The sequence below is a fragment of the Crocuta crocuta genome, unplaced genomic scaffold (genome assembly GCF_008692635.1).
Source record: "Crocuta crocuta isolate KB4526 unplaced genomic scaffold, BGI_CrCroc_1.0 scaffold318, whole genome shotgun sequence".
NCBI classification, from domain to species: Eukaryota; Metazoa; Chordata; class Mammalia; order Carnivora; family Hyaenidae; genus Crocuta; species Crocuta crocuta.
The window spans coordinates 1,895,913-1,919,661 of record NW_027531425.1 but is presented as its reverse complement, the minus strand read 5'-3'; the positions used below and the strand labels follow the sequence as shown (position 1 = coordinate 1,919,661).

The window sequence follows — 23,749 nt, the reverse complement described above, 5'->3', positions numbered from 1 at the left end:
GATGTGTAGCAGACTGGGATCTGGAAGAACGAGAAGAAAGGACTGCTCTTTGTTTCTGAATGGCACTTGCGCAGGGGGACGGAAGGAACACAGCAAGGTCCTCACCGGAGCAGCGGAAATCCGGCGGTTCTTGCCAGGTGTCGTATTTTTCCGGTTGGCATAGCGGGAGGCATAGGTTCGGGGCGGCACCTGAGGGGGCATGGTCTTGCTCCGGGCCACGGGTTTTCCGGGAGTGTCCTTGCCGAAGTCCAGGGGCCCCCGGCCCTCCTTCCAGCCCCTGGTGGTGTCACGCAACATCTCTGCATCATAGGTTGACTTCAGGTTGAGCCGTGTAATCGCATCGTCAATACCATCATAGTCCACAGGCCCCAGGAGGCGCCCCGGGCCCCCACCCCCCAGCTCCTCTTCCTCTTCCAGGATGCGACGCCCTAGCAGTTTGCCTGGAGGTTGCTCCACTGAAGAAAAAGTGTTGACGTCATTGGGCTGGGAGACCTTGGAGGATGAGGGAGACCCCTTTCTGGGAGGCAAGGGAGGGGTGTCCCAGATAGAGACTCGGGGTGGCAAAGGAGGTGGGGACAGTTTCTTGGAAGAGCCATCTGTATCTCCTGGTCCCGGGGACAAAGAAAGCCCTTCATCTGAACCATCGAAAATATAGAGATAGTCTCCAGCCAGAGAGCCTTTGGGCCAGGGATCTGGGCCAGGCTGGGAGCCCTGGGAGGTAGAGTGGTTGGATAACCCTTCCTGCGGGGACAGCGAGTTGTAATTGAGGGTAGGATCAGAGCCAGAGAGACCGCGCAAGAGCTTGAGGTCCTTCTGCCTCCCTGCCGGCTTGCTGTAGAAGTCTAGGACAGGTTCGTCCCAGCTAATGAGAGACGGGTCTGCGTTCTGCTTGGCTCTGCTTTCCTCCTTGTCGTGCCGGAGCCGGGACAGTGCATCATACTCCATCTGCAGGGCCTCGGCCATGGCCAGCTCTTTGCGGCTGATGCCCACTGACTCCAGGGACTTCCAGTGTTCCCCATTGCCCTGAGTCGAAGACATGGTGAGGATGGGTGACCGAGGAGACAAGGAAGCCTTCTACTTCCTGCCAATGTCAGGGGTGCAGGGTTCTGGCATGGTGTCTGGGTGCCTGCAGGGGTTAAAAATATCAATCATTCAGTCACAATAAGACTTGGGTTAATAATCTGAATTAGGTGACATAATCCGGGCCACTGCCTGCTTCTTGTGTCCCTATAACAGAGGGGAAGAAACAAAAAGATGGAGAAAAGGAGACACCAAGACAACTCTATCTCTGTAATACATCTACCCTTCCACTCATCTATGGATGTTTCCATCTGTGGTCCTTTGCTCCCACCCTCCTCTCTCTCACATGTGCCCCGAGGAAAGAAGGAGACACCTTGCCTCAGCCAAGAGAAGATGGAAACAAGGGCTCTTTGGTCTGTTTAAAGAGGACAATGCTCAGACACTGCTGGTGGGGAATGAGAAATGGGACAGCCACTTCGGAAAACAGGCAGCCTCTTGTGAAGGGAAACACCCGCCTACCATGGGACTCAAGGACCCCACTGCTAGGCACTTTCCCAAGAGAAATGAAAGCATATATGCAAACAAAGACTCGTATGCGCATCTTCATGGTGGCCTGGTCACATTCCCCGAGCTGGAAACAACCCAAATCCGTCCAGCAACAGGTGAACGGATTAAAAAATGTAATTACGTGCACATCATGATACCAACTCAGCAGCAAAAAGAAATGAATTACTGTCACATGCAGTAACATGGATGTATCTCAAAATAACTATTCTGCACCAAAGAAGCCAGATCAAAAAAAGTATGAATATGTAGGATTCCATTTATATAAAATTCTGGAAAATGAAAACTATCTAGACAAAGAGCAGATCAGCGTTTATCTGGGAAGGGGTGGAAAGAGGGATGGATGACAAAGCGGCATAGAGGAAACGTTTGGGGATGACAAATACATTCATTGACTTAATCTCAGTAATGGCTTCACGGGTATATAAATATGTCAAAACTTATCAAATGGTACACTTTAAATATGTATGGTTTATTGTATGTCTAATATACCTCCATAAAGCTATAAAGTCAAAAGTACAATAGAGTCCAATGAAACAGACCTTATAATTACTCAGACTGCACTAAGGTCCTCCCCAAATACACCAAGATGAGCAATAAAACAAAGCCTGGCAACAGGTGAGACCCAGGTACTTGGTAGATTATAGGTGTGCCATGTTAATCCTCCTTGGCCCTCGGGAAGCTAGGCAGAAAGGTAGAACCCCAGGCCAGCTGCCCCTGGCCACAAGCATCCCCCTTCGTGGACCTCACTGTTAGCATCCTTTTCTTTAGAAGCCAGGACATGAACATGGCACTGAATGGTTGTAATGGCAGTGCTAGCCTGGCCCAAAGGTTTTCAACCCTGGTTACACACTAAAAACACTGGGGGCACTTTTTATTTTAAAGTACTGATGCCTGGTTCTCTTAAGAGATTCTAACTTAATGGGTCTGTGGTAGAGCAGTGGTATTTTTTAAAACCCTAGGAGATTCTAGTCTGCAGCTGAAGCAGAAAACCACAGACACATGTGTGGATATGTTTCAGATTAGGTTGGAAGAGGTGAGTGTGAAGCAGCCACTTCTGACCCTTAGCGCCAGCAGCCAAGAAGTTCATGACCTCATGAAATTATCGAAAAGTATTCATTCAGTTGTACTCCCTTACTCAGCAGGTAATAAACATGAGCGTGTTGTTGTTTATGATCAGGAAGTTGAAAAAAATCAAAAGGAAAAAGGTTCAGGTAGATACCTGGGTGGTAAGTTCCATGAGGTCCCAAATGAGCTAGGGCAAAGGTATCCCTTGGCCTGAGGTGCCTGTCTAGGACCCTGGCACCTCTATCAGGCCCAGGCACAGAACCCTGACCTGAAGGCCATGGCTGGCTCAGTGAATCTTAACAAGCAGTTTCCCAAAGATGGAAGAGCCCAAACCCAGCATCAGGGTATATGAAGTGGCTCTTTTCTTGTTGAGTTTGCCTATCTTTCAACAGCTTCTTACAGATTACTTTTATTTTTATTTTATTTTTATTTTTTATTTTTTTAATTTTTTTTTAAAAATTTATTTCTGAGAGAGAGAGAGACAGCGTGAGCAGGGGAGGGTCAGAGAAAGAGGGAGACACAGAATCCGAAGCAGACCCCAGGCTCCAAGCTAGCTGTCAGTACAGAGTCCAACGCAGGGCTGAAATCCACGAACCGTGAGATCATGACCTGAGCTGAATTCAGACGCTTAACTGACTGAGCCACCCAGGCGCCCCTTATTTTTATTTTTTTATAGTTCATTTATTTCCTTGAGAGAGACAGAGCAAGCGAGCATGAGTGGGAGAGGGGCAGAGGGAGAGAGAGAGAGAGAGAGAGAAAGAGAGAGAGAGAGAGAGAGAGAGAGAATCCCAAGCAAGCTCTGCGCTATCAGCACAAAGCCCCACACGGGGCTCCATCCCATGAACCATGAGATCACGACCTGAGGCAAAACCAAGACTTGGATGCTTAACGGACTGAGCCACCCAGGCACCCTCTTACAGATCACTTTACCTACAAGGCTAAGAGGGAGTCTTGCTATCTGAAATTCAAAGGAATTGGATGAGCAGATGGAGATACCCAGAACACAGCTCTGGGAGTCGGGAAACTGGTCCCAGGAAAAGGTCCTAGTGCTTTAGACAGGAGATACTAGAAGAATGCTCCTAGCTGGACCAAGCCTTTTATTCCAGAGAGTATTAAGATTTGCCTTCGCCAGGTACCACTGTGAAGAGGAAACCTGAGGCCATTGGAAATTCTCTTTCTCAAATTCCTGTCTCTCTGCCCATGAATGTAGCCACAACTGCATTCAGCTTCCCCTTCTTCTTTTTGGTCTCAGGGAAAGTTCCTGCCTCCTGAGGCACAATCTTATGCTCTTGCTCCATTCACTAGATCTCCTTCAGGGATGCCCCACGAACCCCCCTTCCCTCTGCTGTATCTTCACTTCTTTTCCTTAACGGGGTCTCTCTCTTCAGCACATTAATGTGTTCAGGTTGCTCCTAACCTTAAAAAGAAAGAATGAGGGGCACAGGTGGTTACATGGGTGACTCAGTTCAGGTCTCTATCTCGTGGTTCGTGAATCTGAGCCCCACATCGGGCTCTCTGCTGTCAGCGCAGAGCCTGTTTCAGATTCTCCATTTCCCTCTCTCTCTGCCCCTTCCCCGCTCTTGCTCAGAAATATTAAAAAAAAAAAGAAAAAGAAAATGAAAATGAAAAACACAAAAGCCCTATACCCTAAGTACTTTCTCCTGACTTTTTGTCCTCCAGCCAATATCTTCTCTGTTCCTTCCCTTTCCAGCTGAGCTGTACAGAAGACACCTGAACTTTCCCAATTCCCATTTGCTCTTCAATTCACTGTAATCCGGCTTCTGTCCCCATCCTTCCACAAAATGTGCCCCAGCAACAATGTCCCGTCCATCCAATTCCACAGGCATTTCTGTCCGCCCAGACATGGCAGCTGCATTTTGCTCTACAGACTATAGACCCTTCCCTTCTACCCAAAGCCCTCCACCCGTTGGCTTCCATGACACTATTTTTTTTTCCTTGTTCTCCACTCCCTTCTTTGTCCTGCTCTTCCTTTGTCCACCCTTGAAATGTTGGTGTTGGCTCAGGACTCCACTCTCAGCCGCTGTTAACACAACACCCTCGGCTCAGGCAACCTCGCCTCTTCTCCCTCTTACTTGTTCCACTCGTGTGTTGGCAGTTCTAAAGGTGTATCTCACCCCCAATGCCCACCCATAACTCAAGCCCTGAATGCCCAACACAGAACTATCACCTTCTCCTTTCCTTCCCACAGTCTCTGCTCCCTCCAGGTTCCCCACCTCAGCAAAGGGCACCCAGCCATCCAAGCTAGAAATGCGGTAGCCACCCTGGATTCACCCTTCATCTTGCCCCCATATCCAGTCACCAAGACCTGCGACTTTTCCCCCAATCTAGTCCTTCCTGCTATTCGACTGACTGCTACTGCCCTAACTAAGCCTTTATCTTCTCCCATTTGGGCTGTTACAATAGCTCCTAATAGTTCTTCCTCCTAAACTGCCCCTCTTTAAGGCATTCTTCCCAGAAAAGCCAGAGAGCTCTTTCTAAAGGGTAAACCTGATCATCTCCCTGCCTCAACTCCTTCAAAGGCTCTCTGTTTGCTTCCTTTACAAATCCTTTATCACCTGCCCCATCTCCCTCTCATCTATACCCATTCATTGCCACTTACTCAATACCTCAGTGATTTTGTTCAACATCATCCTTCCCTTGGGCATGCCCTTCCCAACTCACAGGGCTTTCTGCTTGTGTGACTCTAACTCACCTCTCAGACTTTGCTCAGATATCACATTCTTCAGGAAGCTTTCTCTGAACTCCCAGATTGGATGAAGGGCCCCTTCTTTATGCTCCCAATAGTACCCTATACATACCTCAAATATAATCTTAAAATGGTTTATTTACAATTAAATAAGTATGTATCTGTCACCCCCACCACCATCAAGCTCCTTAAGTTCTAAATTCACCTCATTTCCATTGAGAAAAGCAACTTGAACTGGGATGTAAGGGCAGAGCTTTCTGGGGGTAAGAGTTTTTAGACATAAGACCAGCGATCAGGATGCAGCTGGCAGCCTTCCTTAGGCTGGGTTTCACCTCAACTGGGTCAGGTTTGGCATCCGTACAGGCAGATGGGCAGACAGACGGGACCACCACACAAAGTACCTTCCAGCTCTGGGCCCCTGATTCTAACTGGTTGGTCTCCTTGAGTCAAATTTCTCAGTGGACTCCAAAGCCATATCCCAGCGCTAAGGAGCAGCCTCAGCTCTGGGAGGAAAGAGAAAAAAGGCCCATGGATGATCCAGCAGGCCTGGTTCCTGAGGTTCTTCCAAGACTGGAATTCAGACGAGGAAAGCGGAGCTACCCTTCTCCAACCACCGTCCCCTGGCGTCTGGCCAGGACTCCACCAGACTGTCAGCCTTGCGGAGAAGGAGGCCCAGCGGCTGACAGATCCTGTGCCCGGGGCCACACTAGAAGCTGCTCCTTCCAAAAGGCTCAGTGCTCAGCTCACTCTGATGCTGAGGGATCCGAGGGAGGACATGGATAAGCAGCACCCCCGGCAGGACCGGGAGAAGCCACCAAGGTGGTGTGAAAGTATAGGGAGGCAGCCAGGTATGGGGGTGGGGGAGGTTGGGGTGGGGAGGAGTCCAGAAGGGGAAGGGGGGAAGACGGGAGTGACAGTCCTGGCAACCTGGACCCAGAGCAAGCTGACTTCCTCTAAGAACTCAAGCCCCAAATTTCATTTTCTGGGACGGGTGGGGATACACAAAGTATTTTAGGAATCAGAGTCTCAAGTTTCCTGCCTCCCCCTCCTCTTCCCCAATTCAGCTCCCTCTCTGCCAGCCCCTGCTGGTTGACAATCAGAAGTTGCTCTATTCCTTCAGTCCTCAAGGGCTACTGTGAAAAACAAAAAAACCCACATAGGTCCCAGGAAAGAGGCGGGATGGTGAGGGCCCAGGGCTTCATAGCCCATCCAGGAAGAGACAGCTGGGGCCAGTATTACAGTGTCACACAACTCCGGGGCGTTGGGGGAGGGCACCCACACACTGTATTCTAGGTGAATGCCCCCCTCGGACCACATCAAAGAGAACCACGTGAACAGCACCCCCTGGAGTTGCACACCGAGGTGGCGTGGCTGTGTTCTCCCTTCATGTCCATCTTTCAGAGAGCAGATTCCAGTTGCTTGAAAGATCACTTTCAGCCAGTTTCCCTTCGCCACCTACATGCACTGTTAACACGTCCCCCACAACTGCATGCGGTCTCTGCTTAACCATTTAAAAGTAAGATGCAAGCGCTCCACCTCCAAATACTTCAGCCTGAACCTCTGAAGAACTAGCACACTCTCCTATACAAACACAACGCCATCAGCACACCCACGACATTTAAGGTTGGCACGGTAATATTATCTAATACATAGTCCACGATGGAATGTTCACAACCGCCGTCTGGGAAGTTTTTCAAACGTACAGATTCCTGGCCCTTCTTCTGGGGTGTCTGGCTGAGTGGGGTGAATCCCTGGATTCTGATCATTTCCAAGCCCCCCCTCCCCTAGGCAATTGAGATGCACTGCCACGTCAGACCCCACAGACCTCAGTTTCAGAACCATCAGGAAGAGGAGAGGGAAGTGGGGATCAGGGACCCCGACAGGCACCAGGCAGTCAGCTGGTGAAGGAGGAGGGCATGCTTATGGCTGAGCAGGTCGGTGCCAGGGTCGAAGCAGCACCAGGCACCAAACAGTCCACACAGCTGCCAAAGGATGGCTGGAGGCCGGCGGGGGAGGAAACGGGGTCAGGGCAGGGCCACACAATGGTCTGGAGTCAAAGGGTGGAGAGAAAGGAGAGGACACTGCCACCAATGGGCTGGCTCGGTTCAGCCCCTATGCCAGCGAGGGTGGGGCCCAAAGGGCCTACAGTGAAGCCAGCTGTCCATTGACACCTTCCTGCTGCCTGGCTGGAGGGCACCTTTTTAGAACCACTCTGCTCTGCTCAGCCTGCGGGCTCCGGGTCATCTCCTCACATCCAGAACCACAAAATCGAATCTCGATGGCCAATGAGTACCAGTTATGTGCCAGGCACCACACTAGCCCTAAAAGTGTTCAGAGGGCTGTGGCACAATTCCGGGGAGCTTGGCCTCTAGCAAAGGTGACAGACATATCCATAAATAATCCAATCCCCCTCCTTGGGACACATAGCAGGGACACACTACCTGTCTTGTCCCATCTTCACAGGGCAGGGAAAATGTAGAGCTACTGAGCAAGATGGTAAAAAGTGTGAAGGGTCTCAAGTCCCCAGCTTTGGGCATCCCATCTTATGGTAGTTTTTAGTAAGGGAAAGGACTCGGTTCTAGGACTATCTAGGAAGGGACCTTCAGCACCTCCTCTCAGCACAGAATAGGTCAAGGGGTCAGAGGCCATATGGACATAGGCCCTTTGGCTTCCAGAATTTTGTCTTCAGCCCCTCACCACCCACCCCAACACCCACACTCATCCATAACCCAAATCTCACTGGCTTTGCGGCCAGGGACCCATCCCCCACACCTCACTCCACATTCCTGCTGCCCTCCCCCCACCCTCAGAGGCCCAGTTCTAGGAGGGAAGGTTGGCATGCCCTATGCCAACTCCTCCCCCAAGAAGGTGTATCTAGACGGTCAGGCTCCCTATCTCTCTCTTTTTTTAAATGTTTTATTTATTTCTGAGAGAGAGAGAGACAGCGTGAGCATGGGAGGGTCAGAGAGAGAGGGAGATACAGAATCTGAAACAGGCTCCAGGCTCTGAGCTACCTGTCAGCACAGAGCCCGACGCGGGGCTCGAACCCACGAACTGTGAAATCATGACCTGAGCCAAAGTCGGACGCTTAACCAACGGAGCCACTCAGGCACCCCAGGCTCCCTGTCTCAAACAGATGTATATCTGGTCCCAGGTTCTTCACTGTAAGCCTATAGGTTGTACACAGCTCCACAAGCTTCTTTGATGTCAGGCCCATCCCTGAATCACATGCATCACTCCCCCCTCCCCAAGGTCTTTCTCCTATCTGTTTCTTCTCTGTGGCTGTCACTTAGTTCCAAATGTGGGGAGACAGAAAACAGCTGCCTGTGCTTTTGCCCTACTCGTCCAGCCCCTCACTAGCATCCTTTGTGCCAAATTAAAGCAGCGCCACGTGGTTCAGCCTTTGCTGTTGGAACTTAATTTTCCATCCCTGGATTCCCTGGGCCTACCCTGGACATTCCACTAATTTGAAGCCAAAGCTGATACTGGAGTTCCTAGAGGGTTCTCTGGGTCCTGGGAGAGGAAAGACAGATGCTAGGAGCCTGTGTGACATGGTTAGAAAGAGCTGGGTTTCCTTCAGAGTCTGAGAGTCCCCCATCCCAGCTCAGAAAGCATGCACACACACACACACACACACACACACACACACACACACACACACTCCCTGACAATCATAGCTCCTACCACCAACCCTGCGGATTTGGGACTCAGGTACGAAGAGAGTCAGGGGTGGAAGAGGGCAGGCAGCTCGTGGCTCCTCTTAAAACTTTCCTTCCCAGAGCTGACGACGTGGATCAGGGGCCAGGAGCTGGCAGCTACCTGAATGGAACCCCTGGCAAAGAGGGAAGAGAGGGCTTGGCAGTGAGTGTGTGGATCTCTAACCCAGGAACCATCCCAGGAGCCAGCGCAGCCACATCTCTTCGCTGTCTGGTTTACACTTGCTGTTTCCTACCACCCCCCACCTGCTCTCAGCCACCACAGCCTCAAGAACCAGCCCTTCTAGTTCTGGGTTCCCTCCAAGCAGCATGGTGGTTAAGAACGCCTTTACCTTCCTCAGCTCCCAAGTATACAAGCAGTCTCTTCTCACAATCTCTGGGCAGCTCTTTCTGCCCATGGGTCTTGTCCCTGTGCTTTAATAAAATCACCTTTTTGGGGCACCTGGGTGGCTCAGTTGGTTAAGTGTCCAACTTTGGCTCAGGTCATGATCTCACCATTGCTGGTTCCTGGGTTCAAGCCCCGTATTGGGCTCTGTGCTGACAGTTAGCTCAGAGCCTGGAGCCTGCTTCGGATTCTGTGTCTCCCTCTCTCTCTCTGCCCCTCTCCCTCCCCTGCCCAGTCTCCCTTTGTCTCAAAAATAAACATTTAAAAAAAATGAGGCATCTGGGTGACTTAGTCAGTTAAGCGGACTTCGGCTCAGGTTATGATCTCACAGTTCATGGGTTCTAGCCCTGCATTGGGCTCTGTGCNCCTTTTTGCACCAAAAAAAAAAAAATTCCTTTTTCAGGGGGCACCTGGGTGGCTCAGTCAGTTAAGCATTGGACTCCTGATTTTGGCTCCAGTCATGATCTCAGGGGTTTGTGAGTCTGAGCCCCCAAGTCGGGCTCTGCACTGATAGTGCTGAGACTGTTAGGGATTCTGTCTCTCCCTCTCCCTCTGCCCCTATCACACGCTCATGCTTGTGCTCGCACTCGCTCTCTCGCTCTCTCTCAAAATAAATAAACAAACATTAAAAAAAAAAAAAAAAAGAATTACCCTTCTAGCTTCCTTGGCCCTCCAGAGAAAAAGAGCAGGATAGGCTGGGGGTGGGGCAAAAGAGCTCCCAGAAGCACCTTCCCTTGCTAATCTTTCTTGGTCTCCAGCTGAGGGGATTCCTTTCTTTTAATCTTTTTAAAATTTTATTTAAATCCGGGGCGCCTGGGTGGCTTAGTTGGTTAAGTGTCNTCTCTCTGTCCTCTCTCTCTCTCTCTCTCCTAGAAATAAAAAAACATTAAAAAAATCTAAAATTTTATTTAAATCCAAGTTAGTTAGCATATAGTGTAATAATGGTTTCAGGAGTAGAATTCAGCGATTCATCACTTACATGTAACACCCAGTGCTCATCACAAGTGCCCTCCTTAATGCCCAGCACCCATTTAGCCTGTCCCCCCACCCAACACCCCTCCAGCAGCCCTCAGTTTGTTCTCTGTAGTTAAGAGTCTCTTATGGTTTGCCTCTAGCTGAGGGGATTCCTAAGGGAAGCTCTTTTCGGACGAGATTTATGCCAGCCCATCCCACATCATAAAAACAGCCCCAACATTTCCAAACACTGAGAGATAAGAAGCTTACTCTCTCCGAGGCTATTGGAGACTCCGCAAAGTATAAAGGAAGCCCCTCTGGAAGGAGGATGTCAGAAAACGGGTGGAGAGGGGGTTGGGGACACAGCAGCCCTCATCATCCTTGCCACCCCCTCCTCAACTTTGCCACACAGGGCCATTTGCTTCTTGCAGACCAAGGGTTCCTGCAAGGTCCCTTGCTGTCACCTGTCACATCCAGCTGAACCTTCCAGTCCAGCTTCCCCAGCTCAGTCCTTTGGAATCCAGTTCTCCAGGATTCCTGTGTAGGCTGGGGAAACTCCCTGGAGGAGGCCAGCCCATTAAACAGAATCCAGAAAGCGGGTCACAGCTGTTCTCAACCAGCCGTGGAACCAAAGGGAAAAACAACACACCAAACAGTCTCTGCTTTGCCTGGAGGACTCACCGGAGGGAAGATGAGAGGCGGTGTGGGGCCACCTCACTGCTCCACGACCCAAGCCCTCACACGCTGGGCACGCGGGGCGGGGCTGAGCCATCAGAGTCGGAGCAGCACTTCGAATGCTGGGCTTTTGGCCCGAGCCCCGGGCAAGGGGAGGGGGTGTACCTCCGGGAAGGGCCGAGGCATTGGACTGACCAGAGTGCACGGAATAATGCCGGTGGGACTATCTCCAGAGGGACATCTTTGCCGGGGATCAGAGCCTGGATTTTTAGGGAGCATTTCCAATTACTTCAATTCTAACAATCCTTTGGTTGTTTTCTGGTAGCAGCTTCCTTAGACATCAGAGAGGCTATCTTCCCTCCCCCCACGACGGGCCCTCCTGACTATTAGAGATGAGCAGACTGAGGCCCACTATGGGTCAGCGACTTTGCCCCGGGGTCTCCCACTGGAGCCGTGGCAGGGCCACAGACTCGATGTGAAGGAGGGGGTGTCGTATGGTGTTAATACTCAGAAATGACCTTGTCCCTAGCCCTGGTGCTATCCCCCACAGTATACCCCTGGGACATAACCCCAGGATGAGGATGAGACGGACTCGGACGACTGGTCCCCAGGAGGATCACACACACACACACACAGTGCAGAAAACGGGGCCCCAGTCCCCATGTGGTGGTGTTGTCTATGGGAAGGTTGGGGGCGATTGCCCGTAAGCCTGGGTGAGGGAGCCAGCGGGCAGGGGCAGGCTGTGGGGGCGGCGGGCTGCCAGCTGTTGAGAGCCACCTGCTTGGCTTGCAGGAGGGCAGAAGGAAGTCAGGCAGAAAAAGGCTGAGCCAGTCTTCCATGGGAACCTGAGGAGCTGAAGACCAGGCCCCACACCATGCCACCGTGCCCAGGCCCAGCTCCCCTGCTTCCCGTAGGAAGGCTCTACACAGTACACAGGCCCTGCCCACTGTCCCTTGGCCACCACAATCCCTAAAACAGCAACATGTGACCTGGACATGTGATCTGATAATAAAGAATATCTGCAGTCAGTGCTAACTCCTCAGATCAAGAAAATCCCTGGACCTACAGCCTTGGTAATCACACAGACTACATAAACCACCCCCATGCCCCCCATTCATACTTAGCCATTACCACACACTCCCTTCCCTGTGCACACTCCCTCACCCCCAAGACCTACCTCTTCCACCTCCTCCCTCCCCACTCTACACACGCCCATAACCTTCTCCCAAGCACCCACAGGTACCCCACACACTCTCCACGCGGACTCCATACTCCTCCCCCAAGCACACACCTCTGCACTCTGCATACCTCACACAATCCCCACACTTTCCACAGTTACGCACATCTGCCCGTGCACCCACCATACCTTCCCACCCTCCAGGTCCCCCCCGTCCCCCCACACATTCCCTCCACCTCACTCACTCCCTCATCAGTTCCCTGAGGAAGTTGACTTAGACACCAAGAGGTCATGATCTTAGTGCCACTGGTAAAGAAGACTGTGGAAAGTCGATGGAGGGTTGAACCCAGAAGAAAAAGGAAAATAGGATCTTTTGGCTCCAGGGAGCAGCTCTGGGCCTTCCCCATCCACAGTGCAGCACACTGGAAGCAGGCCCGCAGTGTGCACTGGGAGCCAGAATGCAAGGGAAGGTGTCTCCAGGCAGCAGAGCCCAGGAGGCCACCCAAGGGCCACCCTAGCTTCCGGCTGGCCTCAGGGCAGAATAACTTAGTTATTTCCTAAGTTCAGGGCACAGTAGAGAGGCCCTGGGATCCCACAGACCAGGGTAGGAGAGGAAAGGGGCGTCGCACCGCTCTCAAGCAGCCCCCATCTTACAGCCCAGAAACACACACACACACACACACACACACACACACACACACACAGAAAAACACCACCAAACATCTGATACTAATTTACACAAGGCTGTGAGAGGCCAAGGTGTTAGTCCCACCCAGGGACATTTGCATCTAAAAAAGCAGAGTCAGAGGAGAGGAGGGCCTGACCCAACCCATTCTGGAAGTGGTAAGGGAAATTTCCAGTGGCCTGGGAGGAATGATCCATTAATAGTTGGCCTGGTGGACCTTGATGCTGGCTGTGCCTCCTTGTGGCTTCCCTGGTCTTAGCTCCTGAGGCCTCAGCATCTCTGCCCCTGTCCGGGACACATGTGCAGCTGGGCAGGCAGCTTGCCTCTACGTCACTGACCCCTCCTATCCCCGGCCTTGTCTATTGTTGGCCAACATTGACCCGGGCCACCCCCAGGCCTCTTCAGTGGCTTCTAAGGATATCCTGCTCAGGGTCAGCCAAGGACACTGGCCTCTGAGGGAGACTAAGGATTCTAGTTTACCCAGCTCAAAGGAGAAACTCCACTCAGGATGCAGGGCCCTAAGATGCAACTAAGATTGAGACCCTCCCCAAGATGGCTTCCCAGTGTTCAGAATCGCCCAACCACAGGGAAAGGGATACATATATGAAGACCTGGGAAGGAGGCAGGAGGCAGGGTCCGGTGGTACCAGCTCCCAGCCCGGATCCCAGCCAGGACTCCCACATCAGTCTGGTCTCTCCCTAGACCTGACCCAGAGGTAGGTCCCAGAGCCCTCAGCAGGCCCCATCAGCACTGACTTCGCAGTACAGAATCCCCCTGCCCTATTTCCCCACCCGGCTGACTCTTAGAGCCTCAAAAGCCTTGGGTGGAGCCGGAGGCTTCCTCAGCTTTCCTTTCTCGCTCTCTTTCCTCTTCCCACTCTGACTCAAGAGCCTCAGAAGCATTCCCTGGTCAACCCTTCCAATTCCTTCTTTTGCTTTTAGTGGCTCCTTAACATTCTGATGCTGTGTGTGTGTGACACAATGGATTGAAATGACAGCCCTGGTGTCTAGGGCACAAGAACTACACATCTGCCTTAGATGGCATGAAAACAACAATTGTCATCTGTGCAGAGGGGCTAAGAAGACTTCTAAGCAGGAAGTGACCCTGGGCATGGGGGAGTAGAGCAAGGAAGAATGACAATTCCTTTTGGTGTTGCTCGGTACATGCCTGATGCCTTTCTCCCACCTCCTATGCCCCACTCTGCACGGGAAGGTCCCAAGGGAGACAGAGGTCTCCATAGGGCCGAGCCTCAGTCTACACTGGGCAAAGGGGACATTCGGCAGAGGGGTGGACCAGCCTGGCACGGTGTAGCACATTCACATCCCACCAGCCCCATCTTTACAGGGGCCTTGCCTGTGTGACCCTCACTCAGGGTCCACCAGAGTAGCAAGAGTCCGAGACCACCTCAGTAGGGATTAGGTGACACTGTTTGCTGCTGGATAAGTGTAGCCAGGGTGTGACCGTGGGTGTGGGCATATTAGGGATAAGGTTTCACAGGCACCTTGCTGAACGCCAGTCTAACGTATGTAAACACCGTTACAAAGTTAGTACCCCCAGGATACATCCGCAGTCCGCCCTGGAGTGAAGGTGTCGTGCTTTGTTTAGGTGAAAGGGAAAGAAAAGGGGGTTGGGCAGCGTTGGGCGGGGTAGGGGAGGGGAGAGGTTAAGTGAATATGAGCATCACAAAAATAGAAGGATAGAAATACACCTGCTTTTTTCCTCTGGTATTTTATGCTAGGTTTTGTCTTGCTTAATCCTCACAATCCTTAAATGTGGATATTAATATCCTTACTTAATGGATGCAGAAAATGGAAAACAGGAAAGGGACTGAATAATTTACCATTCCCCCCACCCCAAAGTCACGCAACTAGTAAACGACAAAATCAGGAATTAAACTGGAACTTGTTCGAGGCCAAAATTCACAGCGTTTTTCCTATCTCACGGAATGGGACCCAGGCATGTTGCATTTTACCCAAAGTGCAAGCTGATGCTGGTGATTATCTTGGTATGATGCCTCCACTCTCTCCCCCAATACCCCAAAACACTTCTTCACCATCACAAGCCACTCAAAAACAAGCAGATGATAAACAAGTGAAAACCAAAAGACAACACACTGCCATTTTCCAGATAAAAGGACCAAAGACTAATTGTCAAAATGGGAGAAGGGGAGGGGGAGATACAGGCTTCCAGTTATGGAATGAGTAGGTCACAGGAGTAAAAGGCACAGCACAGAGAATCCAGTCAATGATCCTGTACCAGCGCTGTGTGGTAACACTTGTGAGCACAGCATCACGTACACAGAAGTCGTATTCCTGAAACTAAGGTAACATTGTGCATCACCTACACTCAAAAACATTAAAAAGAGAGAGAACCAATGGCCAGGGGAAATGACTTGTCTGGAGTCACAGCTAGTCAGTGACAGAAATGGGACTAGAAACTAGGATCCCAGACTCCTGCTCCAGTGCTCTTTCCAGACTGAGCCACCACCAGTCTATTTCCAGGGAAGGAAATCTCCCAGCCTTCCTGTTCCAGTCTCTCTCAAACTGGTCCATTCCTTTCCAAGCTTCAGATTACTTTCCTGAAGTTAAATAACCTATCAAAAGCACACATTAGGCACCAAAAATTACTGTATTAATGTTTATTTATTTTTGAGAGAGGGAGAGGGAGACAGAGAGAGAGGGAGAGAGAGAGAACGTGAACAGGGGAGGGGCAAAGAGAAAGGAGGATTGAAGACCCAAAGTGGGCTCTGTGCTGATGGCAGGGAGCCCGAGGCGAGGCTCAAACTCATGAACTATGAGATCACGATCTGAGCTGAAGTCAGACGCTTAACCGACTGAGCCACCCAGGGGCCCTAGCACCAAAGAGGATTATTCTTTCTCTTAGCTGAACAATTGAAACAACCTCCTAAGTGTCTCTGTCTCCCCACTGACCCTTGAAGCATCTGCTCCATGGCCAAGATGACAAGACAATCCTGCAGCAATGACTCTGTTCATGTCATCCTTCTGAGGAAAAGGTTTCTATCTCCCCTGTTTCATACTGGACATTCAAGACTCCCCATACTGAGCCCCAGCCCAATTCCCTGCATGCCCCCCAAATGCTGATGGTTATTAACCATTCTGTGGGGCCACAAGTTTCCCCACAAATCTTCAGTCACACTAGTGCCTTCTGGAATGTTCTCTGGCTTGCCCTCTACAAATGGCTGCCTTTGTATTTGAGCCTTCTCTCATCTCCTATGACACAAAGTGACTTCTGCTCTCTTTTGAACATCTCTAAATATACACAGCATTTACACTGTTTTGTATTATACCTACTAGTGATTAGAATAAAAATAATTATTATCCAGGGTGGGTGCTTTATAGTTACAAAGCACTCTCACAGACATAAGCCCATTAATCTTAAGAACAAAAACTGCCTCTTATTTACCTTGTCTTCCCCACAATGTTCAGCACAGTGCCCTGCACTAGGGAACAGAGCTGTCAGATACTATGTTCCTGAGAGTGGTCAGACCAACCCACCCAGAGGGGAACATCAAACACCTCCCTGCTCCAGAATCAGAGCTTCTGAAAGAGGAGGGCAAACTTGTAGTTATGTTTCTGGGCTGATACCCCATAGCATTCATTAGATTCTCAGAGTTTAGAAGTCCCCAAAATATGAAGCGTTATGGTCCTAGCTTCTATACTTCTATGAAATGCTGCCTCAGATCACACCAACTCTTGGGGCAGCCATGTGACAAGTGCCTCGTACCGAGCTTATGTGATTACCCCACTCCATAAAGCAACTCATACATTCGCTTGTGATTTTTGGAGTACAGTGTGGTTGCCTCAAGGTCATGGACCATACTGAATTTATGTCTGTATCCCTAGGGTTCAGCACAAACTTGTTTGAAGGATGATAATGTAATTGTAACATCCCCCATTTTCTAAGCTTTTTCTATGTATCAGGCCCTATTCTAGATAGTTCANTCAGTCAGTTAAGTGTCCGACTTTGGCTCAGGTCATGATCTTTCAGTTCATGAGTTCAAGCCCTGCTTCAGGCTTTGTGGTGACAGCTCAGAGCCTGGCGCCTGCTTCGGATTCTGTGTCTCTCTCTTTCTCTGCCCTTCTCCTGCTCGTACTCTGTCTCTGTGTCTCTTTCAAAAATAAATAAAATCATTAAAAAATAAAATAAAAAATAAACAAATAAGGAAACAGAAGCACAGAGAAATCAGGTAACTTTCCCAAAGTCAAACAACTAGTACGTGGGAGAGCCGGGCTCTGAACCCATGGAATCTGGGTCCAAAGCCATACTCTTAACTACATACTGAATTTATGCTGCCCTTCAGTTGATGAATCAATAAATGTAATAATGAATGAACAGAGGCACAGAAGGTGTTTTTGTTGGAGGAACAATGAATCAACCATCAATTAACCCACCTCTTGCCTCCACCCCATATTACCCATAGGACCATCGCAAGAGTCTTTCTCAGACTTTCCTAAGCTCAGCCAGAGTTTGTCTACGAGGAATTCCCTGATATACCACTATAGAATCCCTGTCAGCAAAATAGAAAAGCTTGGTTTAATTAATTCTTAGGGAACTAAGTTCTCCTAGAATACAAACTCCAGAAGGACAGCGACTGTCTGTCTTCTTACTGCTGCACATGGAGGAGAGCATCAGGTACACCGTGAATAAAAGATCAAAGGCAAACTCCTTCAGTGGCTCTGGCCAGATTAAACTACTTTCACTTCACCTCCTTTGCCTTTCACTTCACCCCCACCCCAATTTCTACTCATTGTTCAGATCTTGGCTAACATTTAATGTTTTTATTTATTTTTGAGAGACAGAGCATGAGCAGGGGGAGGGACAGACAGAGAGGGAGACACAGAATCCAAAGCAGGCTCCAGGCTCCAAGCTGTCAGCACAGTGCCCGATGCACTGCTTGAACTCATGAATCACAAGATCATGACCTGAAGTCGGACGCTTAGCTGACTGAGCCACCCAAATGCCCTTTGAGTAACATTTAATTTCTTCCAGGAAGTCTGACTACCCCAAACTCCCACTTATGAGTTTCCAAAGCACCCCATGCTCCCCACTGCCCCTCCACCCCCAATACACAGCCTATTTACCTGTCTGTATTCCCCATTCAACTGTAAGTTCTGGAAGGCTATCAGTCCTCATCACTGAAAGCACCTAAAGTCATCAGTAAGCCTGCAAAAAACATCTGTTGAGTTCTTTTTTAAACATTCTCTGAAAGACTTATTTCCCTTTGTGATCATAGCTTCACCACAGACAACTTTGAGAACAACCCTTTCTGTTGTCAACGGACTCTTGGACTCTCGGGGGAGCCCTGTCTCATTCAGAACTTGGGGCTCATTGATGCTTTTCCTCAGAGGTCCCCTCAGGGGAGCATCGAAGGAAAAAACACAGGTGTTGGAGGTTTCCTGACATGAATTCAAACTTTGCTTCTTCTCTAGCAATTCCTACGATCTTCAGCAGATTTCTGAACCTTAATTTGAACCAAACCCACATGCAACCTCAGGTCTCACATCGGTGGAAAGGGAGGAGACAGTTTCATCATCATGGTTTTCTCCAAGGCGAAAAGGTATGACATTCATACAAAACTGTATGCTAAGTAACAGGGATTAAAATAAAAACTAAAACAAAAAAACAAAAACAAAACAAAAAACCCACAAAGCTAAAAAACCCAAAAAATCTACAGATGGACCCTCAATGCTGGTAGCTATTCTTCATTATATGCTCTTGCCTCGTGGTACTTGAACTTTTGCTCAGGGGGCTCCTTTCTGCCTTCCTTGCTGAAACCATCTGCAACAGTGTCGTCAACATTGCACTTGAGACAACTGTGTTTAAAAGTCTCCTGTCAGGAAATTATATCTATCTTCTTAATTAAAAAAAAAAAATCTGGGGTGCCTGGGTGGCTCCGTCAGTTAACCGGCCACCTTTGGATCGAGTCATGATCTCACAGTTCATGGGTTTGAGCCCCGCGTCAGGCTCTGTGCTGACAGCTCAGAGCCTGGAGCCTGTTTCGGATTCTGTGTCTCCCTCTCTCTGACCCTCCCCTTCTCACACACTCTCTCTCTCTCAGAAGTAAATAAAACATTAAAAAAAAAAAAATCTGCCTTCTTAAGGTCTAGAGTGGAAATCTAAAATCCTGGCCATAAGATTTTTGGGGAAAATAATATAGATGTCTTCTCCCAGTTTCCTGTAATCCCCAATTCGCAAACAACCTCTCCGTGTTTGATCAGAATTAAATGCACTCTAACACTACTCCTTGTCCGTTTAACTTCCTTTATTTACCTGCAGGAAAGTGTAACAGCCCAGCGAATCAGGAATGTGGCAGGCACTCTGCTTCCAGAAAAGGGGGGGGGGCTCTCAAGAGAGGTCTTGACAGTGGGAGAGCCCCATCATTACACCTACCTACATTCTAGGTTCGTCTGAGAACTAAGACAAGAAAGGCTCATACCTATTTCTTCTGGCTAGCGAGGCAAACCATAGTATTTTCTGAAAATGGAATCTCCTTGGTTCTTTCCCCCTTTCCCATCCTCCTGTCTTCTGGTTTGCTACCATGGGGACCAACTACCCTTGACAGAGAGAAGAACTTGGCTGGAGAGGATGCCTCCATGCACACTTACTCCTGGTGGGCCTGACTTAACCAGGCATGGGACATGGGTAACCGGTCATGTGTGCAGAGACGTTTTCATCTCAGACACAGAGGAGACGAAGTGGAATCTAGCCTTTAGGACAGGACCCTCAGGAGCAGACATGTAGGATGCACAAAAGCACAGCAAGAAGAACTGCAGAGAAAAAAACTATTGCCTAGAAGACTCCTCTTTGTGACTAGGGGTGGCTCGAGAGGAAGGTCCAGGAAGAAGGGAATTATTGAACAGTGTTTTCAGGAAGGAACAGAGGCCGGAGTGGTAATGTTTTGGTGAAAGGAAAACAGTTTCTGCAGAGGCAAATGATCTTTGGCTCCTCTCTGAAATGCCATGGAGCCTCTGCTGGATGAAACTCCCTACAGGAAGTGTCCGGAGAGAGGGAGGCGTGAATTGCTAGATTCCTTCAGCCACAAGTTCTGTATTGTGTCTCAGGAATATCGAGAAGCTCTTTCCTCTTCCTTCTCCAGAACTTGAAGGCTTCTGCCCCGAAGCACAAACGGTGTCTTCTGTATCCTTAATCTCTTTCACCGACATAGAAATTTGGGGTGAGCGAATTCCATCCCCAGTCTCCTGAGAGAACTTCCCAGTTGTCTGCGCACAATTCTAAAGTGCCGAAAGGCAGGTCCTGTCATTCGTCATCTTGTGATTTGTGGGACAAGCGTAAAGTTCCAGCACCACTAAGTGCGTGACCTTGGGGGGTGTCACTTCTCAGGGCAAGGATCTCCAAACTCCTTTCCAGTTCTAAAGGTCGTGCATGGGATGTCCAAGAATAATATTTCCTAAGTATCATTTTATAAACAAGACACAAAATAAAGCAGATATGGAAACACTAAAACAAAAGATTTGCCTCAATTTTCCACAGTACCCCGAATCCCAAACTGTATCAGTGTTGCCCAGAAGATAGCAAAATTGCTTGACTTTATTATCCCCTGCCTTCTCCTTATGCTGAAGGTACAGATACAGAAGAGAAAGCAGAAAAAGGCTGGTGAGGTAGAAGCCCAAGGAATTTACCCTCGACCCCCAAACACCTGGGAATTAAAGAGGTGCATTGCTGGTCCCTTGTCCCTGAGAGGTTTATTGTCTAACGTATGTCCCAGTCTGGTGGCATGTCATGGGCATTCGAGTCCAAGGGAAGCCAGTGTGAATGAATTCCGTGACTCTGCTAATCCCTTTCCATTCTCCCAAGACCCAATGTCTCCGATAGTGGCATCAAGGTTATAAGCACACGGTCTGGAGTGAAACCACCTGCCTGAAATCCTTCTTCTGTCATTTACTAGCCAACTGACATCAGTAAGTATTAGCTATTATATTATCTACCAGCATAGCACTACCTTGTCTGTGGACAGTAGCCAGCCTTTGGGGAGTATAGGTCTCCCCACTTCCCTACAAATATTATTAAGCAGCCTTTTCTTCTCTCCTAGCTCCCATCCTGCCAACCCTTTTTAAAGAAAAGTAACCCCCCTCCCAAAAAAAGAGAAGTAACCCCCAAAATAGCTACCTTGGTATCTTCAGATCATTCTTCCCTTGTCCTATGTTCCAGAACATTCTCTATTCCATCCCCTTCTCCCACCCCTTCCCCCACCCCCACTAGCTCTCCTTCCTTTGTTGTTACCAAGGCTAAACTCAAGAGTGAATAACGCACATCGGGATAGTACTCTGCCGCTTTCGAAGCGCTTCCGCACACATGATTTTATCCGGTTCATGGGAAGCAATGTATTTCATCCTTAAAACAATCTTGTGAGCCTGGGGCATTATTTTTTCCCATTTTATAGAGAAGCAAACTAAGTCTTAGGCTCACAAGTTATCCATGCTCACTCAGCTAGAAGTCAGTCACGCAGGGACTCAGAGCCAAGCCTCCTGACCCCGAAGCCATCCACTGTTTTCTCTACTACCCTTCTCTATGATGTCCAAGTTCACATCCTGGGATTGTGAGGAGCCGGAAGTTGATGGCCAGTCACAAGCCCCCACAAAGCAACAGTGTTCTCTCTTCTCTCTCCCTGCTGGCTGCAGGGAAAAGGCCCATCCACGTGAGGCACCTGCAAAGCACCAGGCCCAGGTGGGGTGACAAAACCACTGAGAAGGGACCAAAGGCCCAAAAAGCTGCGGGGTGCCTGCTAGAGGGCCACTGTGTCATGGCAAAGATCAGAAGAATTCCAGGTCATTGGGCAATTCTGAAGAAGCACCCCAGGGAAAAATCCAGAGGTCCCAGATACACTGAGTCTTCCTGAACCCAGCACACCCTGCGGGCCTCCCTCACTGACACTTCCAGGGAGAGGGAAACGCACAAGCTCCCTTCTGGCCAGGGCTGAGAACTTGATCAAATTCAGGCACGCACACCCATGCACACTCAGCAGTAAATTCAGAGCCATGGAAATCAAACCTTGAGCTCACCCAAAGGCCAAAGGAGAAGCAGCCACAGCCTCAGTCCAGGGCTCCGGCTTGGAGCCACCATCTCCTCAGACGCCGGCTGCCAAGGCAGAGCTATAAAATATGCCTCTACTTAATTTTTCCATGGACGCAACCCCAGATGCGAATGCCAGGCTCCGGAGGAGATGCAACTGTGTAGCCTCATAACATCTCTGCTGTAGGACGCACAGCTGGAATTGGGGAAGGAGGAGTAATCTGGGATCAGGTTTGCTACCCTCTGGAACATTTCTCTTCCAATATCTTTCCAAGGCCTAGCGCAGCAGTGGAGTAAGTTTTCATTCAGCAACTGATACAGGCTTGGAATTCAGCGCAAATTGCTTACATCTGCCTGGCCCCATCCCAGACAGGCAGGTAGTTTAGAGAGAGAAGGAGGGGCAGTGTTGGCCCACTTCTGGAAGCCCGGGTAGCTGTGTGCTAAGGAATCTGGTGCCATGCTGGGACCAGCCAGCACAGGGTACAAAATTCCCCAGTGAATTGAGGGGGGGAAAAAACCCAACAACAACACATCAGGGCAGCAGGAGACAATAGAGATTCCATTCCAGGCGTGGCTGGTAGGACTGGGACAGGGAAGCCACAAAGACCCCAAAAGGGGGTGGGGACAGAGGGAGAGAAGGTTGGCCAGGAGGAGCAAGAGCAATGGCAGATTCTTCACACGCACATACAAACACGCACACGCACCCTCAGCCAATTAGGGTGTGTGCACTAACCTCATACGTTTGGTAACCTCTTTTCACAACCCAGGAGCTGGCCAAGCCCCTTGGGTCCCCACCCTACCCCACCCCAGCTTGGCGGCGTCCCCTGGGCTTCCTGCAGCTGCCATTGCTCCCCAACATCAAAGTCGCCGCTGTCGGGAGCTGAAAATGAGAGACAAGTACCAGCCAGGAGAGCAGCGCCTCCGCGGAGGGCCCGGAAAGTCAGGCCTGAGGGTCCCTCTCCCCGCCTCCCCCCCGCCCAAGCCTCTCCTGGTGCTGCAGTAACCTTATAAAGGAGAAGCCGAGTCGGCCACCCGCCTGACTGGAGAAGAAAAAAAAAAAAAGCATATGTTCCCCAGGCTAGATGCTGACTTTTCACCCACCGCAACAGAAAGCACCACCCCCTCACCCCCCACCCCACTCCGGGGCAGGTTTTGCTTTTTATTTCTCATCTTAAACCAACCCCCAAACCATTGGTTGGTTCAGATCGCCGAGCAGCTGGAAGGCAGGAAGTGTGTTTAGAGGAAAGGGGTGGGAAGGGGGGGACCCGGGGACCCGAGACACCCCGAAACTGCTGGGGCAGGGTGGCGCAGGGAGTCGGCAACCTGCAGGGCGCCGCGGGCTGGAGCTCTCGCTGCCACCGCGTCCGCAGCTCGGCCGGCCGCCGGGAACCCGCGGCTCCTTCCATTGTTGCGTCGGCTGTTGCCATGTTGGAGGGAGAGCCCCTTGACCTCCGCTCCCCCCACTCGGCGGGCAACCTGCAGACCCCGGGCGGCGGCTCCGGGCCGGGTGTGCGTCCTACCTGTGCTCGCTGCGGGCTTCCCTGCNAGCGCCGGCCCTGGAGGGGGCCCCGGGGGCTGGCGCGGAGGCAGCAGAGGGCGCGGGACCAGCTCGGGGGGCGCGGGGGAGAGCCCTCCGGGCCAGGAGCGTGCGCGAGCCCGCAGAGTCAGGCCACCCCGGGCGAGACAATAGCGGGAGCAGCGGGCGGGAGCGGAGAAGCCATCTCCCGGAGACCCGGCGCCCTGCCCC

At 50.5% G+C, this 23,749-nt stretch overlaps 1 protein-coding gene across 2 annotated transcripts in view; it reads right to left on the bottom strand.

Moving 5' to 3' along the window:
• The window catches only part of PIK3C2B (phosphatidylinositol-4-phosphate 3-kinase catalytic subunit type 2 beta), a 66,405-nt gene that overhangs the window by 42,221 nt on the left and 435 nt on the right, over positions 1–23,749 (bottom strand). Inside the window, exons 1-2 of one of the 2 annotated variants that reach the window (XM_077771942.1) lie at positions 23,523–23,555; positions 106–1,126 (exon numbers count right to left, since the gene is read on the bottom strand). In XM_077771942.1, coding sequence (XP_077628068.1) covers positions 106–1,038 — 933 coding nt within the window. In that variant the 5' untranslated portion in view covers positions 1,039–1,126; positions 23,523–23,555. Of the gene's footprint in view, positions 1–105; positions 1,127–23,522; positions 23,556–23,749 lie in introns of those variants that run through there. The other variant, XM_077771943.1, reaches the window with a different exon arrangement.